Genomic DNA, 20946 nt, shown 5'->3' with positions numbered 1-20946 from the left:
AGAACGAGTACGCAAGAGAACCGGAAAGAAACGAGTCGCCAACTCGGTGAAAAAACCGAACCGCCAACCGGAAGGAAAGACAAGGGGAAAATCACAGCCACCTGCACTTCCCGACTCTTATCTCGATACCCGAGCTTTCCCAGATGTAATTTCCATTCAAACGCGACGTTAGATTATTATTTGAATTAGAAATACATGGATGACGAGGGAGCAGAGATGTAGGAGTTCGAGTGGCGCGGGGGAGTCTCGGTTCCGTCACAGACAGACCTCGAATTCTCGCGGAAACGCGAACGAAAACTGACTGGTGCAGTCGGGGATTCCGAAGGGCCTGGGTACGGTTAGCCCTGGGGAAGCCCCGGTCGCCGAGGGAGCAACGCGATGGAGCCCCCCACCGGGAGGAAGTCGAGTGGAAGTACAACGAAAGTACCGGGGAAGAGAAGCTGGGTTTGACTTTCCGACAGTAGCTTCGTCTGAGGGATCTCCTCGGGCACGAAGGAAACGGTTTTACGGTTTGCCGAGTGCATCTAATTGTATGTGTTATCAAAGGGCAGATTCTATGATTCCTGTTCAGCAGGAAGTCGGGGGGAAACAACACGTGCCGGATAAAAACGATACACGACCCCCCTCGAACTACTTTCGAGCCAAATTAATTCTTACGATAAGATAAAATTTCGAATTATTTGGAGGGGATTACACAATAAAATGGACAATAGCTAGGGCAGTTTCCCCCAAATTGAATCGATCCATCGCGGATGAATTTCGAAATTTTCTCGAGTAAAATAAATACAGCCCGATTGGAATGGTAATGGGAGGTATTCGATAGCGGGTAGGGGTCTTGGATGGGAAAACACGAGCGCGGGATATTCTCATTAAAATTCAGAATTCTATTATAGAAACAATAACCGTTTCCTTTGAACGTGAAATTCAAAGGGTACACTTCCGTTGAAGAGTGAAATCTAAGGCGGACAAAGTACGGTTCAATTTCCACGGGATCCTTTAATCCTTCTGAATGTTATTCCGGCCGAGTCCGGCAACTTTTCAGCTCTGATACGGTATCATCGACAGCGACGGGGGGGTGGTAGCAAACAAACGCGACGAAAGTCACACAATAAACGTTTCGATTCGTGCTGCAGCCGGTAACCTTCGTTCGGAAGGAAGGAAATTAACTTCGTTAAAACACCAGCGTCCGTAGAAACAACGTTCCCAACGACCGGGGAGCGTCAGATTAATTGAGAATACAGCTTTGAGACTGGAAAATAGACTCCCGGTGATCCGCGCGAGCTGCAGGTAATACCGAAAGCAGACTGTAAGCAGACTTTGAAGGACCGCCTGGCTTATAGGATCCCCGGGGAAATAGAATCTCAAGGATACTGCGGGAGCAACGTAACTCGGCTAAGTCGAATATAAATATATGGACGACGTTGCAACTTACGAACAGGAGCAACGAAAAAACGAAGCAGCTCCCTGGCGATGTAATTTCTGCTCTCGAGTTACGAGCTTCACGCCATCGAGAGATGATTTAAATCCGTACTTGAAAATTAACGATGGTTTTTTAATTTTGAACCGATACTTTGTGTTACTAGTTCGGTATCGTCCATCGAGGGCCGTGTAACGCGAAACTTGCTCGCCACGAGATATAAATCGCGACCTACCCCCTGTCAGGCGAAATGGCGGTCCAGATTATGTCACGCGAAACCGGAAATTACTTATATCAATTTATTTTATCATCGAGTTGCCCGTGTAATTGCATAGTCTATACTAAATCCCTCTGTTACGATCTAAAGCTTCTAATTATTATTTAAGGTTTTCTTAACAGTGGCGATACGAATATAAAAACGCTGAAATTCCAAATTTCCATCGAGATTCTAACGACCGTGTAAACATCGCATAAACATCGATTTCCGATCAGCCGTTATTCGAACACGTTGGCCCGCGTAATAACTGATTTTTTAAAACACGGTTCGAAACAGATTCGTTGATAAATTCATTGTCAATCTTTCAAGCGACACGTATTTATTGGAACAATTAATAAACACACATACCGAGCGCGAATAATACAGCTGCGGGGTATCGACACGACAGGTCGGTAAAATCCACTCGAAATTTCATATTTTTAATGGATATTCCAGCGAATGGTAATAAACGAGGAACGGAGCGGCGTGCTCCGGGCCCCGGGAGATATCTGGTTCTTAGAGGGAATCGAATCGGAGTGATTAAAAAGCGGTTTTTCTCCTTTTTTCGCCAGACATGGGGGAAAAAGTTGCAACGAAACAGCGCCGACCGTGATCCTCGTAGTACTTTTCGACGCGATTTTAATAAATTAGATTGGCCACCGTCGCCCCCCGGATTTACGCCGCGAATTTCATTTACAAATTTCATTTCAGGACACGCGGGATACTTTTAAAACGGGGCAAGATATCGCTGACGATGAAGTACCATTCCAGCGATAAATCTATGGAAATTTAAATCTCGAAGAAGGTAAAAAGAGAACGTTCCCACAAAATTTCAGTTGATAAATAACGCGTTGATATCCATTGCCACTTGTAACGTGGAAGAATTACCTTCTCGGGGAAAGCGATGAACAAAGTTCGCAAAGTCAAACAGAACCGAGTAAAATTGCGGTGTTGTTTGGGAAACTTTCGCAAAATTAAAACGATCGAACATTCTTTCGGGAGCGATATTGCTCCGAACGGCACACGGGAACCTAAAAAAATAGAGTGAATCGATAGTGAGGGCAGATTCTGTGCAGGAATATAAACCGACGTTAATTCGATCCCTTTCTCGCGATGATTGCCCCCGTAAGAAATTCACGAGTGTTTACATTATTAAATTCTTACGGGGGGGTTGAGTTCTCGACGATTCGAACGGAAAAGAATTAATTGATAAACTTTGGTCCTTGTATGCTTGGGAGATATTATTATTGGATCACGTAGAGTCGCGTACAGTTCGGAGGACCTACCAACCTACAATTCCCTGAGGCAACGGGTACTACACGAGTAACGTGGCTCGAGTAGTCGAACTGAAATAAACGAGGGAGCTTCGACGCGGGTTACGAGAACAAGGTTTAGTTCCTGGGGTATCTATAGCAAAATGCTAAGGTACAGAACCGGAGTATTATATCGTTTTCAGAGGAATTCCTAGTGACCTCTGTTACGTAACTTTCTATACCATCGATCTCGACATTTTATATACAACTTGTTTCGTAGAAATTTTTTCTTGATAAAATGAAACGCGTTGGAAAAGGATGAAAAGTAATTATTGGTTTCCATTGACAGTGCAAGCAACGTTACGTTTTGCTTTCCATTCCGCCAGGTTATTGGGCAGATAATGGCAAAGGGGGACGTAAAAAAGGAAGGTTTCGAGGCGCGACAGAAAATTCGAAATGGAAAGCATTATTGACTTCCGTGTTATGGCGTTGCCACGGTATATAACAACCTTCGTCGGGCGTAATGCACAATTCGAGATTTCTGTTTCGCGGTGATCGAAAAACACGGAGACTACGGGGTCACGTCCGAGGATTAGCATAAATACTGTTGTCTTTGGAGGATCAAATAACAGCTACAGACCCGGGTCACGGACTCCATTGGATTCGGAGGCGAAATAGGCGGGGTAGATTCGATCTACCCTGTGGAAACACAGTTAAGCAGGGATCGAGGATGTACAGAGCCGCGATAAAACAACACCGGATGGATATCACGGGCCAGATACGACTACAGTAACTTCCAGTCGAGTGTCCACTCTGTTACTGCCCACTTTCGAAGCCTTCCTGCTGATTTAAAGGGATGCTTTGATTTTATAATCGTTCAGGTACCATATTTCGTTCCAACGATGCTCGAACTCGGTTATTTGGAAATTACGATAGGACCTGCTGGGTATTGATCACGCGGACTATCGATCACGGAATGGAATGTGCCGTCGTCGCGTCGCTGATCGTTAATTATCGTCGTCTAGGACCGTGTTCGTGACATGGCCAGCAATCTCTATTGTACACGTTGTTAGCTATTCGTAGCAAGTAAATTATTCAGTCGTTTGTTCGAGTGGTTAATCTCAACAATCACCTATCAACAGAACACGTTTCATTCGTGTGCATTCCCATGATCCTGAAACACAAACAATAACACTGTGTAACACTTGTTTATTTCTAACATTAATGGTCTATTCGTACAAAGAAGTTTGTACAGGAATCTTAAGAACCATGTGAACCACAATTCTATTACCCATGGCAACTGTGAAAACCATAAGAGAGCGAATAAACAAAGAGAAACAGAGAGAGTTGGATCGATGGAAGGACAACGATGCAAGGAATTCTCTTCGGGGATTTTTGGTTAAGTTCATACTCGAAGCAAATACGTTTCCAAAGGATAGAGCTCTGTGGTCGCGAATATCGGAATTCACAATACACGTATAGCTAGGTGAACCGAAGTAACCGCGAGAGTGCTTTGAAATGGGTTGCGGGGAACAAGGTTGAATTCTAAGATATCAGAATATACGACCGGGTAACGGTGTAAAGTATATACGCGGTACCATGAAAAAGGTTTATGCATTTCCCCCAATTTTCTACGATACTTTCGCGATTAATTTCTCTTCGATGTTGTTTAGAGCGAAATTTGTCGCTCACTGTAGCAGAATTTGAAAATTCCAGTTAGGGGACGAATGCATAAACCTCTTTACGGAAAGATCTCCCTCACGGCCACTTTTCACATGTTGTCGAACGAAATTTTTCGATCTTCGTTGCCCCGGAAGCGCATAGAATCTAGGATCCTTACTCAGGAATGAATTCGTATCGGTGGAAACGTAAAAAAATTGCGATGATCGTGTACGAGACGTTATTGCTTATACTTCCGGCTGCTTATCGACGAATGAACGCACCCGTCTCGCGGCAAACAATGGGCCAAGTTGAGCGAGATGGGTTTCCGAGAAGTTCCCCTATAACAGCCAAGTATTCGGTATAAATATTTGACGAACGTTCGTTATACCAGGGCAAGTTCTATTTAAACTCGAACGCGACACGTACCATCTTCTGCTGTGGGGATGGCTGCGCCATGGAACGAGGACCTCGCCTCGCTACGGAAATTTCCATTCGAGAATATCACGGTTCATACTACATATTTGAGTATTTGAGCAGACGGAGACTGTTCAGGAGTTTCGGGTAATGTTTGATCGCTGCGCCGGGCGACGGAATATTTTTCCCGCCCGTACCGTGATTTCAAACGGTTAAAAGTGTCTACTGGCTGACAAAATGGCCAGACGTTGATCGATCAATGGTATTAACAAGGAATAGTTATTTCACTTTCAGAGAAGAGAGTCGAAGGCGAAACTCTACAACTTGAAAAGTATCGATCAACGTTGATCAGTGGTACTTATATACACTCTTGACACAAAATTATTATTTTTCTTTTTTCTTTCAATTCCCTTGCCGCACAAATTGATCATTTCGAATGGGAAACTATTCCGTGGAAAGGTAGAAAACAATGGATTATTTTGACCCACTTCGCTCGAAACACACGCAGTCATTTTAATCTCAGCCATTCCATCGAGAACAATTCCTTCCAACTACACAATACGGCAGCGAAACGTGATCCAATCGAACGATACGAAATTACACGTTATGTTCCAAATAACACGTTCCGAGTCGCGAGAAAAAGTTCGGCTCTATCCAATTTCTGATCCCACCCAGGGCTTCTCTTTTTCCAAGGTATCATTACGAACAGAGAGCAAGGATATTTAATACCGTTACCCTCGATTATTATCAATTTTCTTCCAACAGATGCGCATACATAATGGTATCGATATCCATATCTGAGTTCCATCGAATAGAATTTTAAATCTCGATTAAAATTTCCCACCCTTTATCCGTAAATCGTCAGTTCCCTAGTGGATGTAACGTCGCGATATATCCTGGAAGGGATTCCCGCCTGAAACGTGTAAAACGGTTAAGACAACGTTTCGACTCTTCGCGCGGCGGCGGCGGAATAAGAATTCGATCGTAAATTGGCAAAACGATCGTTCTCACGGCATCTGGATGGTTCGTCGTTCTCGAGGAGGCAACCGGAAGTGCCGTGAATTGGCTCCGGTTCAAGTTGAAACTCGAAACCGTCGCGAGACGCCCGAAAATCGTTGGTAAACGCTTCGCCGCGTTTCGGAACGAGGTTCAACTTTCGAGATGGAATTTTGGATATTTCTTCCGGGAAGGATTAGGGAGAAAAGTTTCTTTCGCGGTAAACTTCCCCCCCTATCAATTTCACAAAGAAACTGAATCTAATTTCTAAACATTTTCGCGTTCCCTGTGCATCAACGAAATCATAAATCCTCGCGTTTTCTCGCGCAAGTAAAAAGACAAGGAAAAAACGAGACGAACTTAACTCATTTTCGTTCCATAGCCGACAAGTTCTGGTTTAGGGAGAAAGTTTTTCATTATGGACCTATAATTTCGACTTTATCGGTATTCGGGAATAACGCGCAACTCCGGCGAACTGCAAGTGGAATTAAAACCCTACTTTTTCTTCGCAATAAGTTTTATCTTAATTCCGGCGAGGAACCAGGGAAACCATTTTGCAACGTCGTACTTTATGTTTGATTGCGCTACGCGAATAAAATTCTCCCTTCTCATTATCGTCCTTTTAAATATTTGTTGATTTATTAAATATCCCGGCTAGACTGATTTGCAACGAGATTTCATACCGTTTCGGTATTAAAAATTCCGCTGGAAAATAAATTTTAAAATCATTCCAACTTTGTGGACAAACAATAACACGCTGTAGCTTTCCCGACTCTTGGAATCGCGTGTCATTTTTTATTCTCGAGAGAAATATGTATCAGCGACAACGTTATTTTTATCGGGCGAAAATACTGGAATGCGTTTAATTCCGCTTCGCAGGAATTTTGTGCGTCGTTCGGGAAAAAACCAGGAATGTAACAGCCGTGTGTGGAGTTATGAAATTGTTAGGATCGGGGGCATTATCAACTTTCGTCTACGTTTTAGAATATCGGAAGTCGCGTTTGGTAAATGTTTTAATTACAAATTTACGAAAGGAAACATTATGAAATACAATCGCGAGCGATAGAACATTGTTATGGCGGACGGGGCCGATGAATTCGACAATTCTCGTTCAATTTGGAACAGAATATGAAAGATACGTTCAGTGTTTTCAGTCACACGAGTCAATATTTCCCGAGAGGAACGATAATTGACTGTGTCGCGAGAAATTGGATCTACGATCGATTCGCGAAATAATAATGTGAAATTTTATCTTTGCAACGGGATATTTATTTTAGTGGCAATTATTATCTCGCGAAAAAAGGAGAACCTCGAAACTTTCCCGCGCGATATTCCAACGAAATTAATTTGATTTTTACGATGCGCCATTTATTGTTTCGTCCTTGTTCGATCGTTATATTTTCACGAATTTCCATTCCCTTTCGATACACGTTGCCGATTGTTATTTCTTGTTTGCACCGATTTTTGTTATTTTTACAGCCGAGCAGATTGCAAAAAGTAATTATTTTCGAATGTGGGCCTCGACCTATAACAATGCACTATTACTCGTATCGATGTTTTTTCTTGATCACGTTTCGCATGATTATTCAGTACCCAGAACGCGGCGCTGCTCATAAATAACCAGCGGAATACGAAATCTCGTTGTAAAACATTGTCTCTCGTTGCGCTGGAGGAATTTTTGTTAAGAAGAATGTCCTGACGTAATCAGTGTCGCGTGTTCTACAAATATCACTTAAAAAAAAAAGAATTCCATTTTTTCAACTAACTCGGAGAAGAGTGAACTCGCGTGTGACACTCCGTGCATCATCCAGCGTTGCGACAGAAAATTTTAGAGGAACGCTGCATGAAAATTAATGAGAAATTTAGAAGAATAGGACCACCTGCGCATTATATCGCAATAAAGATACCACGAAATTCGTCAACTATTATAATACGAATATTAAATAACGATAAATGCGATATTATTGTCGGATTATCGTACGCAGACTTCCATAAGCCAAAGATTTAGGTCAGCCTGGTCTCTAAAACAGCTTTTTCTAAAACTTCATTTCAGAAAGAAACGAACCTCCTAATTTTTCGCGATTCCCCCGTTCCCAGGATAAATTAATAATAAATTTTGTCGTCTCGCCGACAAGCAACGCGGTTCGATTTAAATTCCTCCGTTTTTTCGCCATCCATCCCGGGCTGCGGTTCGCTAATTAATTTAATTCGATAACGACGCTCAGAATCGAAAATTTCATTTTCCACGGTTCGCATTGATAATTAATTATACACCCGCCGACAACGTACGACGATTTACGATGTATTATAAACGTAGTACACGACACGACCGTATCGTTTTTCTTTTTTTTTCGACGACGGTAACACGATCCCGCTAGAATTATTATCGTTGTATTTCACGATAAATTATTATCAACGATGCTTGAATAGGGTCACCTCGATAGCTTGTTTACCTTACCAAAAGGGTTAAGGGGTCATCTTCCAGGTGTACGTTAAAATTTCATACAGTTGACCGAATTATCAGCCGTTAATTAACCGGAATTTGAATTAGCAAATACATATTGTGGCCCAATCGACGTGCTTCATTTCCCTCGTAAACGCGAAACTAGCGGTTGACGTGCAGTTATACAGGGTGTTCGGCTACCCCTGGGAAAAATTTGAATGGGGTATTCTAGAGGCCAAAATAAGATGAAAATCAAGAATACCAATTTGTTGATGGAAGCTTCGTTAAAAAGTTATTAACAATTAAATTCAAAAATTTCAAATCGTTCTGGAAAAATTATTTTCGGTTGCGGGGGCCAATTACAATCATTTTTAGTCAATACATATACCCACGAAATCCTACGCACTTTCGAGAAAAAAATTCCTAATCGAAAATGTAATTTATGGCCAGAAATGTTGTCCGAAAATTTCATGCGGATCTTTAAAATGTCATAACTTCTGAACGGATTGAAGGATTTTAATTTTCAAAAATGCAAACGACGCGTATTTTAATCAAGAATACGTAGAAATTCCGAAAAAAATTCCTTACCAAAAATCTAATGTGTGATCTTTCTGAATGTTCTTCAAAATTTCATGTGAATCTTTGAAACATCATAACTTGTGAACGGATTGCACGATTTTAATATTTCAAAATGCAAACAACGCGTATTTTGATGAAGAATATGTGAAAATTCGAAAAATATGCAAAAAGTTGATCCTTGACCCCGCAAAATGAGAATAACCCCATAAAAATGGTCCAATCTTCAAACAGCCATAATTCCTACAATAGTGAATATATTTCAATGAAACTTTTTTCTGAAGTAAAGCACATAGGTACCTACAAAAAAGTATTGGCCAACTTTTTTGTAGGGCGTCAAACAAAATTATTAAAAATGAAAAACGAATTTTTAACAAAAATCGACAGGGCGTAGGTGCCTAAATTTTTCAGCGAAAAAAAAAATTTCAAATCATTCTAAAAAAATTATTTTCGGTTGCGGGGGTCAATTACAATCAGTTTTTGTCATTAGACATACCCACGAAATCCTGCCCACTTTCGAGAAAAAAAATAGAGAAGGTGTGAAATTATTCGTGAAAATTAAAAAATTGCAAATCGTTGTGGAAAAATTATTTTCGGTTGTAGGGTTCAATTACAGTCATTTTTGGTGAATAGACATACCCCCGAAATCTTGCGCATTTTCGAGAAAAAAAATTCAGTAAGGGCGGCACTTTAAACGTTAATAACTTTTTAACGAAGCTTCCATCAACAAATTGGTATTCTTGATTTTTGTCTTATTTTGGCTTCTAGAATCCGCCATTAAAATTTTTCCCAGGGGTGGCCGAACACCCTGTATACCGCAAATTGGCCCACGTTCAAGTCGGGACCCCGAAACAATATGCTGGGAAACGCGAAATGAACTTTCTCGCGCGTTTCGTCAAGATCGAAATTAGGACGTCTCGTCATCTCTTTATCGTATTTAACATCGAAATAGAAATTGAACTGACCAGCGATTCTCAAATAAAAAAACGACGGTCAACGACCAGTTCGTCAAATTAAAGTCCACGTGATAATAAATTGCCCGGGCGCTAATTGGCTCGCTGCTACGTCGATACTTTCAATGAGATGAATGCGATCGTCGTCGAGTAGTGGGTAGAGGCGAGTTTCGAGAAAGCGTTTTACTATTTCTTCCGGGGCGGATCTTCGCGAAGCTGCAAGAGGTCTGCTCGTTAATTAAACCCGACGTGGAAAATACAATTACCTACAAAACAATCGTGGAAATTAATTAAGAGCCACTTCGCCGATAGGAACATTATTTTCGTCAAAATTTTAACGTCCTGTAACGTTAATTAAGTTAATTGGAAAGCCGAGCACCCGCCATAATGTCGCGTCTTCCTTTATTGCCGATCGGGCTTGCTACGTAAATTAGATCGGCTCCTGGAGATACAACTTCGACGACAGCGTTCCTTAATTTCTAATTAAATCAACCCTCTGCCCGATAGAATAATTCCATTCAATATTTAACCGAACTTGTAACAACTTTCTCTAATTTTCTAAATAACGACCTCGTTAATTCGACAGATTTACGGGCAACTTTCCCTGGAATTCTTTCAAAAACTATTCCACCTTTTTTTTACACGTGTTACAGAGAAAACAAAACAAGACATGTTTCTATATCGACCAGTAAACGTTTTAATAGGGTGAAACAGTGATTTTATCGTACTGCATAGAAACACGCGATCGATGCAAACGAAACTAATTGGAAAATGTGTTTCAACCTGTAATGAAAAATGATACTCGAATTTTATACAGAGTAAACCACCCCGGTAAACGTGTCGTGCTGTATAAAATTCGGTGTACCATGCTTTCAAACAGAACAACATTAAGTCGATGGGTTTCTGTATTTTCGCGAATGGTAAATTAATGTAAATATTAAAGGGAACGCGACTGTTCCGAGTGGAAGAGTGTCGGGGGAAATGATTATGATATTTTTGTATTTTCCGCGTTTCGCGGAATCGCAGAATCCCTCGGTAGATGCGATAAAACGCTGTAAAGGACTCTTTGAAAGCACGATACAACATTCTGAGCTCGTCTTACCCTTTCTCGGCACAGTCGAAGAAATCCTTTCATCCCTGTTGCCTCGGTTCGACTCTCTGTGTTTATTCTGTAGGATGTGGCCACCTGAAACAAAAAGGAAAGGGAACGTTAGCTTCTCCCGTGCCCTTAAGGCGTATATTGCGCAACGTCAAGAGAATAAATAACGCAATTCCTATCGTTTACCGGTTGGTAAGGAACGAATAACCGTGATATTCAAATTTTATGTTACTCCTAACCGGAAACAATGAAACAAATCTCTCTATCCTTTCGTATTCCGGCTGTTCTTATATTCATCCGCCGAAATGCATCCACTAAAGAGCAAAAGGCGACGCTGAGCCTTATTTTATTCAAATCGTGAGGGAACCGTGTTCCGTGATCTTTGTTATTGAACGATCGGTCCTAGTCCCCCTTTTATCCTTATTTGATCCCCCTCGCTGTTCTCGCGCGAAATACAATAACTTACGATCCAAGCTTTCCTCTAAACAGCATGGACGATCAAAGCAGAAGCTACTTTATTTCCATCTTACGCAACAACGAAACTAACACGCGTTTATACGTAATTTACAAAAGTTCCCCTCCGGAAAATAATTAACTGCTCGTCCGTTTCTTAGGGAAAAATAATTACGAACCTACTTTGAAGGAATATTTAGCTCCGCGACTAATGACTATTTATACAACGATTACGGTACAAAGTGTTCCTTAACTAAACCGCTATCACGACGCCTCCGTTCCAGCGAACTCTAGCGCGGCAACAACGACGATATTCAAATTTCATCCTTGGCTCTCTCCCTTTCTCTTTCCGAGGCTGTCCTCCGGAAAGCTCCAAAACAAATCCTTTTATCCTCCGCGTTCCCTCGTTGCTGCGTCTAACCACCCCGGGTGGATGTGTTCCAGCAAAAGGAAGCGATGCAATTCCGCGCCGAGAGAAACACTTCATCAACCGCCGGGAGGAAACGTACGTACGTATGTATGTGAAGCAACAACGTGCTGGTAGATAGGTACATTCTGCTCGCGAGGCAGAGACGGCAAAGAGAAACGGAACTGCACGCCAGCCAGCGAAGGTTACTCCTCCCAACCGGTAACGCGGTGAATGGTGCATAAACTACTCGTCATTATTTCATCGAACCGTCGTCGTACGGTTCAACAGGTACGTTTCCACGAAACGCGATACGAGAATCGGGAGGGACAGAGAAACCTTCGAGTCCGAGTTCGAGAAGAAAGTTGCGAGAATTAGCGAAAAGGGACTCCTCGAGCGCACGCTCCCGACCACCGTCCGCCATCTTTTTTTCTCCCCCCAGCCAGGCTGCAACGAAATAAGAGCAAGGGGATCGGGAACATCGAGAGCCTTCAACGAAACTGGCCTCGGGCCAAGGCATTATTTTCGAGGGAGGAAGAGAGAACCAGCGCGACACATCCAAGAGAATGGACCGGGAGGGTCGGTAGCCCAAATGAATATTTAATTTCTGCATATCTCACCCCGACCAGAGTTCACCGTGACCTCCCAAGGGAGCCAAAGGAACCCTAGCTGATCTAGGGTAACGTTCCGCCACCGCCTCTTTATTTCATCCCGATCTCTTCGTTTACGGACGCAGTATCGAGTTTCTTCAGGTACTTTAATTATTGATAGTCGAAAACATAGAAACTCCGCGACGCCTCGATTCCTTTTACCATTCATTGCCCCCTTTATTCTTTAATTTACACAGTTTCTTCTTCAGCGATTCATTCTCAATTTCCTTTCCCTCGTTTTATACCCGCCACCCTGTGCAGTTTCTTTCCAGCCTCGACTCTCACCCTTTCATCGTTCCCCGTTCAACCCTCTGCGCAACGGTCGCGACCAAAGGACCAATTACGACGTTCCTTACGATGGGACGTGTCAATGCCGAGGGCGGACGAACACGATAAGGACGAAGGGGAGAAAAAACGGAGAGAAAAGGTCCGAGGATGAGGCGGTCTGCGTAAATAGAGAGACCGAACGCATCCTGAAAAATGTACCAATTTTATTTCGTTGTTATTTTGTTATTATTCTTCGCATTGGGAGAAAGATCTGCCTCAAAAAGAATTTGCAAAACATTATAAAGGGTCTAATTCTATTGCAAAAGCATTTAAACAATTATTTTTGGGTTTAACCCTATGTTAAAAGGCCTCGTTAAAAAGTTATTAACAATTAAATTAAAAAATTTCAAATCGTTCTAGAAAAATTATTTTTAGTTGCAGGGGTCAATTGCAATCATTTTTGGTCAATAGGCATACTCCCGAATTCGTACACAGTTTTGAGAAAAAAATTCGAGAAGGTGTGAAATTTTCGACGAAATTAAAAAATTTCAAATCCTTCTAAAAAAATTATATTTAGTTACAAGCTTCAATTAGAAGCATTTTTGGTGGATAGGCATACTGACGAATTCCTACCCATTTTCTAGAAAAAAATTCGAGAAGGTGTGAAATTTTCGACAAAATTAAACAATTTCAAATCGTTTTAAAAAAATTATATTTAGTTACAGGGATCAATTACAAGCATTTTTGGTGGATAGACATACCCGCGAAATCCTACACAGTTTCGAGAAAAAAATTCGAGAAGGTGTGAAATTTTCGATGAAATTAAAAAATTTCAAAACCTTCTAAAAAAATTATATTTAGTTACAGGGATCAATTAGAAGCATTTTTGGTGGATAGACATACCATCGAAATCCTGCCCACTTTCGAGAAAAAAATTCGCGTAGGTACTGAACTTTTTAGATGAAATTAAAATATTGAAAATCGCACTAAAAAAATTATATTTAGTTACAGGGGTCAATTACAATCATTTTTTATCATTACACATACCCTCGAAATCCTAAACATTTTTGAGAAAAAAATTCCTTTCTGAAAATCTAAATTTTCTTCCAGACCTGACCCAGACCTGACCCAAACCTAACCCAGACCTAATCCAGACCATTTTTTAATTTTTGTTAAAACCCTCTCTCGCTTGTATATTTTCATTAACGCGTTAAAAAATCCCCGACAATTACCGTTGAGTGATCAAGAAGGGGGTGCGTGAACGCAAGAGGGTTGATTCGAGGGGTTGCTTGGCCAGCAAAGTCCGTATTTTGAGGATGTTTCGGGGAAAGGAAGTCGATGAGCGACTCGCGGGGGAAAACCGGGCGTAAAGGTTAAAGCGATAGACGGCCGCGCGCAGTTTAAACAGCTGGATTAAAACGCGAAATATTTTTCGTTTAATCTGCTCGCATTTGTACGGAGATTAAACGAAGGGAAAAAGAAACGGGAGCCGCGAGGTCGGGGCCGACACGGGAAACGCACAGTCGCGAGGCGAAGTTTAAAGCGAACGATACAGGCCGTGGATGGAATTAAAAGTTGCGACAGTGAAACGGAGGGGGGTGGTGGAAAAAGATGAAACGATAAGAGCAGACGAATGGACACGCGGGGAAATTTTTTCCCGTGTCGCGTGTAGGGAATAACAAGCGTCGGGGCATTAAACGAAGAGGAATGTTAACGACGATTGATCAAAGAAAACCGTGGTCGAGCTGCTACGATAAACAAATGAAAACTCCGAATAAAAACAAAAAACGATGGAGGGAAAGCAAAATTAAATAAAGCGAATCATTTAACTTCTGACGTGACCCTGGCGATTTGGAAAACTGAAGCTATTCGTTGGAACGTCTGTAAAAAGAAGATTGAGATCCGCTGGCCAGTGCTGAATACATTAAATGTATATAGGGCGCGTGGAGGCAAACGGCAAAGTGAAATTCAAATAAGCAGTAATAACGACGAGGCGGAATTTTCAGATAGCACTTAAGAGAGGTAGTTAGACAAAGGAGGTGGACAGGGTGGAAAGTAGAAAGGAGGAAACACCGCGGGAACGAGGGTCGAGAGAGAGTAAACAAGAGACGAGGAAAAAGAAAACGACAGGGTTAAGGGGAGGGAATAAAAACGAGGAAACGGTTAAGACTGACCGGAGTCGACTGGTTGAGTTCAACCTGACCGTACTCTCGCTGCTAAATCCTGTGTACCTACTATTTAATCTGCCTAAGTAGACAGCCCGGAGGAAACGATACGAACATAATCTGAGCACGAGTATAAATATGTCTTCCTTTTGGTAAATAACGTGAAATGTAGCTACGAGTGCACTTGGGACACCTGCTGCCCCTAGGTAAGACGAAAGAAGTTTAAAAGGTCGGTAAGTGGCAAGTATGAATAAATGATACAACGTGAAATGGAATCTGGAGGGGGGGCAAACCGAAGGAAAAAAAGTACGTAAGGAACGAAACTATCCGACCGAAACATCCCACAGCAATAAAAACCGCGCTTTGAAATTATCCCGTAAAATAAAATTCCGCAGTAAGGTTAACTAACTGGTGTTTCATAATAATAATAATAAAATCCTTTATAAAACCGTCCAACAGGATTATGCATAAACATGTAGCTGCCCCGCCAAACGAGAGTTAACTTGATTACGGAAATAATATAATCACCAGGGGGGTTACACCGTGCCGGAAGTTTAACAAAATTGAAGAAATTTTTTCCCCCCGGAAATCGATAGGTCGACGAGTTTTAAAATAATTGCACATGTTTGAACAATGTTGCTTTGGAAACGTACACTCTTAAACGTACGCCCATCCGTTGTAATTAATTTTTAAGCAAGCATGAATAATGTAACCCCTTAAGGAAACACATACGAGTCACAGGATCTAGGACGAAGAGATTTAAAAGAGGAGCAACGATAAGATCCCGGGGTAAAAAATCGAGGGGAATGAGAAGGAGGAAGACGTAGAAAACGGAGCCTAGTAATTCGGACCGAAGCCGACTACTTTGAATCCAGGCCACTACCGAAACCTGGGCTACTATCTACGGGGAACCATTCTTGTGCTTCTTCGTCCTTTCATCACGATATGCCACCAGCACATCTCCGTCCTCGTCGACGTCCTCGTCTTTCCAAGTACCTCCCCCAGCTCCCATGAGAAGCCCCGGAAATTGGAATCTTAAATCGATCTAAATCTTCTTTATCGCCGAAGGAGTCAGCGGCCGATCACCGGGCGAATTTTCTACGGTTCCAGGATCGGCTATATCGTCGCCTGCCGCTGCGACGCGTAAATGTAATGACGATTTGGTACCCTCGTTCTTTTATTAGAACAGTTTCAACTGTCCCGCGTTGCCACTTTCGTAATATCCTCCGCCTCGTCCGAACGAGTTTACTAAACGGAATGCAAACGACAACGAATTACCTTCGTTTTACAAACTAATTTCGTTTCGTACGATTAGTCGCCTAATTGGACAATGCCCATTAATCTCGACGAACGATACTCGACTCTGTGCACGCGAACACATTTACCGTATATTAGATTCGATTCTAGAGGGACACTAACACTGGTCGTAAAGATTTATTTGTTAAAACGATCTACTATTCGAAACGAGAGACTGATTATACAGATATCTGTTGTCGTCGAGTAGCGGTCACCAATTGACGATCCTCGGTGTTTACCTCGGTGATATTCCGTTTACTTACCACCACTACTATGTACTGGTGTTCCAAAACATCAGTGGCTTTTATTTTCATGCTACCTTCAATGGAATTCTAATAATATTCTACTTTGTGAAAAAGTTTTCCACCTACTGATTTTTAAAGAATTTTTTTCTCGAAAAGGGGTAGGATTTCAGGGGTATGTCTATTGACCGAAAATGATTGCAAGTGATCCCCGCAAGCGAAAATAATTTTTCCAAAACGATTTGAAATTTTTTAATTTCGTCGAATTTGTCCAACTACTCGAATTTTTTTCTCAAAATTGAAAAGGATTTCGGGGGTATGTGCGTTTACCAAAAATGATTGCAAGAGACCCCCGCAAGCGAATATAATTTTTCCAAACGGATTTGAAAATTTTTAGTTTCGTCGAAAAATTTGTCCACATACTCGAATTTTTTTCTCGAAATTGAAATGGATTTCGGGGGTATGTGTATTCACCGAAAATAATTGTAATTGAACCCAGTAACCGAAAATAATTTTTCCAAAAAGATTTGAAGCTTTTAAATTTCGCCGAAAAATTTCAGGGGAATAGGTCAACGACTAGTCAGACATTTTCAGTAATTAATTTTTTACTCGAAAGTGAGTGACATTTCGGGGGTATGTCTATTCACCAAAAATGATTGTAATTGACCTCTGCAACCGTAGATAATTTTTTCAGAATGATTTGAAATTTTTTAATTTTGAAGAAAATTTCACAACTTCTCGAATTTTTTTCTAGGAAATGGGTAGGACTTCGAGAGTATGTGTATTGACCAAAAGTGATTGCAATTGACCCCTGCAACTAACAATAATTTTTTTAAAACGATTTGAAATTTTTTAATTTTGTCGAAAATTTCACACCTTCTCGAATTTTTTTCTCAAAAGTGGGTAGGAATTCGGGAATATGTCTATCCACCAAAAATGCTTCTAATTGATCCCTGTAACTAAATATAATTTTTTTAGAACGATTTGAAATTTTTTAATTTTGTCGAAAATTTCAAACCTTCTCCAATTTTTTTCTCAAAACTGAGTAGGAATTTGGGAGTATGCCTATTCACCAAAAATGATTGCAATTAACCCCTGCATCTAAAAATAATTTTTTCAAATCGATTTGAAAGAATTTTTTTTCGCCGAAAAAATAAGGCACCTACCCCTCTGTCGAATTTCTTAAAAATTCGTTTTTCATTTTTAATAATTTTGTTGAACGCCCTACAAAAAAGTTGGCCAATACTTTTTTGTAGGTACCTATGAGCTCGACTTCAGAAAAAAGTTTCATTGAAATATATTCACTATTATAGGAATTATGGCAGTTTGAAAATTGGACCATTTTTAAGGTGATTTTTAGAATTTTACGGAGTGAACGAACAAATTTTTCAATATTTTTACAATTTCTACATATTCTTGATTAAAATACGCGTCGTTTGCATTTTTGAAAATTAAAATCCTTCAATCCGTTCAGAAGTTATGACATTTTAAAGATCCGCATGAATTTTTCGGGTAACATTTCTGGCCATAAATTACATTTTCGATTAGGAATTTTTTTCTCGAAAGTGCGTAGGAATTCGGGGGTATGTTTAATGACCAAAAATGCTTGCAATTGACCCCTGCAACTAAAAATAATTTTTTTAGAACGATTTGAAATTTTTTAATTTTGTCGAAAAATTTCACACATTCTCGAATTTTTTTCTAGAAAATGGGTAGGAATTCGAGGGTATGTCTAATGACCAAAAGTGATTGTAATGGACCCCTGCAACCGTAGATAATTTTTTCAGAATGATTTGAAATTTTTTAAATTCGCCGAAAAATGTGACTTGTTTATTTGTGCGAAATATAGTGATTATTTGGACATTCCGGATACATTTCATAGTCGAAATAACCGGAACTGTACTGTATATCGTGTAGAAAGGATACCGCGTTTAAAAAACACGCGGCGTAAAGGTTAAGATCCAGGATAAATCAATCTACGCGAATGGATCCACGCGTCCCGTGCGACGCTCGAAATTTTCAGCGTCGCTATCGACACGTCGCGTACCCTGAACGCCGATAATGTAATAAATTTGCCGATGCCGGGCTGAACTGCGAGCATATCGCAGGCGTGTCGAGCTCCGTACAATGCGATCGATTACTCGTTCTTAAGGTCAACGTCTCGTCTTTAGAATTGCTTGCCATTCAGAAGGCGTTATCGCGAAACTCTCGAATCGTCACACCGCTCGACTCCTAGAACCCAGATCGATCGATTCACCGATCGATCCATGGCGAAATAAACTTTCTGCTTTTCATTTTTCAAGTTACAAGTTAATATCAAACATCAGGGACACTCGACACGTTTACGAATTCACGTCCTTTCTTAAAGAAGTATTATTTAAAATCGTAACAATACGTGAAACAACCCTCTCGTATCGTCTCCCGTATTTTGTTTGACGCTCGAGCAAACTTTGTCCGGCTTCCACTCCGCGCTCTAGCCGCAAATTTTCGTGCAGTTCCAGTTTAAACATCGTCAGAAATCAGTCGGCGAAATTTTTTCCCCCAGGCAGCGAGTCGTACGGCGGTTAAGCGAAACACGAATACAACTCCGCGGAGGAAAGTTAAATTGAAAAGAGCTTTAATTAAAAAAGATAAACCGAAAGCCGCGTATAATGAATTTTCAATAGCCTGTCGGCGCAACCTGGGGAAAAAGCAATGCGGATTTCTCCTATAGAATAATATATAACGATTGACAGTTTAAGCAGGAATGTTACGAAATTCAAAGAAACCAAGCGTTAAATTATTATCAATAACGTTCGTTCGCGTATCGTTTAGTTATCTTAGCGCCGTAGATCCATCTCTTTGAGTATTTACACGTCTTTCGGGACAAATTCATCCGAGCCTTCGAGGCAGGTGCTTCATCATCCAAACAAGCATGCGTTTTTTAGGATCGTTTCTTTAGGAAAGGGTGAATCACTGTGTGGGGTCAACAGCTATAATATGTTACCCAATGTATCAAACGGCACGTTGTTTGGGTAACTTGCACAACGGAATCAGGACAATCGGGGGCGTAAATGCAAAGTGTCGAAGTGGATGCCAGTCGAGTCTAACATCGCGTGTCACAGTGCAAGCGACGAGGGTCACGATCGACGCGTCAGGCATCTCGAAAGCTGACAACCACGCGAATTACATCGAATAAAACATTTCCACCTAGTAATTACAACAGAACAGAATGCATAATTTCTTCCTTTCGTCTTCCCCTGGATCCCTTGGTCGCGCGAAACGTGCGATTTCGTAGATTGAATTTCATCGACTTTCCGCCAGAACAAACACCGAATATCTTTTTGCGACGGGATCCAATATTTTTAGAGATCTCGTACATTGGAACCCGTTCGAAATTAATGTACGTTTTTCTAAAACATTTATCACCAGAAATTAAACGGTCCCCGGTTGACCAGGGAATAAAATTACCGCGACAGGATTCTATAGAAATTAGTCTCGTTTTCTTCTTTCGGAATTCTATCGCTTTTCGCGTCACGGATACGTTGACTGATGATCCGAAACGACGATTAAAATTCCATTATGTATTTTACGCCCAGGTAAAATCGAACGTGTAGCGATGTTACGTAAAACACCAAATCGAAAGGGTGAAATAAAATATATTTCCGCGTAGCTTCCTCTTTTTTCGGAAAATCGATTTTAAAGATGAGTGGGATAAGCGTGCGCTTCAGTGACAAGTCTCTACTTCACGGGATATCCCTCTATCATTCCCTACCGTATTTATATGCAAAGCACATGAGAGTTATGGCGGAATAGAATTTCTGGTTTATGCTGTGTTATTACTTTCCAACATTATATACAAGTGTAACGGGAATCGATAGAATTATATTCGTTCAGCCACTCTCGAAGAAATATATTTTTATTCCTTAAAATGTATGAATCCGGTAACTGTTTAAAACATGCCTGTGTCGGGCACGATAGCGACTTTCTCGGTTCGGAAAGAACAGCGTTCGTGATTCTCAACGTTTTATCGTGCACGCTTTCAAACAGTTCGTTGAAAAGTGTTCCGAGCGTGAATCAACCTGAGCACACACGGGGATGGCACGGTTGCCAATCGTCGAGTATAACACAGAAGCTAGTAAATACGGAGTCGGAATTCGGCGGTAACCGAAGCTCGATACGAGCACAGAGAGACCGTGTACATTTACCACAGAGGATTTACTGTCAGATAGTCGATTACATGCTCTGCTTGCTTATTGCGCTTTGAACGGCCGAACCCTAGCCATCTGCGCAGATAAATGCTATATTCCACTTCCTCCGTCGCAGAATTAAAAGATTCAGATTTTCTAGGAACGCGTATTAAAAATAGTTAAACTTCAGACGCGTGTAGTTCCGAAACTACTAGTGCTTTATTTAAAA

At 41.1% G+C, this 20946-nt stretch overlaps 2 protein-coding genes across 2 annotated transcripts in view; both read right to left on the bottom strand.

The window, feature by feature from the left end:
• LOC122402287 overlaps positions 1 to 20946 on the bottom strand; it is a 684713-nt gene that overhangs the window by 105283 nt on the left and 558484 nt on the right. The window lies entirely within an intron of this gene.
• LOC122402292 (insulin-like growth factor-binding protein complex acid labile subunit) overlaps positions 1 to 20946 on the bottom strand; it is a 172298-nt gene that overhangs the window by 31699 nt on the left and 119653 nt on the right. The window contains exon 3 of the mRNA XM_043404956.1: positions 11073 to 11156. Coding sequence (XP_043260891.1) covers positions 11073 to 11156 — 84 coding nt within the window. The remainder of the gene's footprint in view (positions 1 to 11072; positions 11157 to 20946) is intronic.

The sequence above is a fragment of the Colletes gigas genome, unplaced genomic scaffold (genome assembly GCF_013123115.1).
Source record: "Colletes gigas isolate AHSC1104 unplaced genomic scaffold, ASM1312311v1 Colletes_gigas_Sc00034, whole genome shotgun sequence".
NCBI classification, from domain to species: Eukaryota; Metazoa; Arthropoda; class Insecta; order Hymenoptera; family Colletidae; genus Colletes; species Colletes gigas.
Note: the sequence above shows the minus strand (reverse complement) of the source record. Positions and strands in the feature narration are given on the sequence as shown.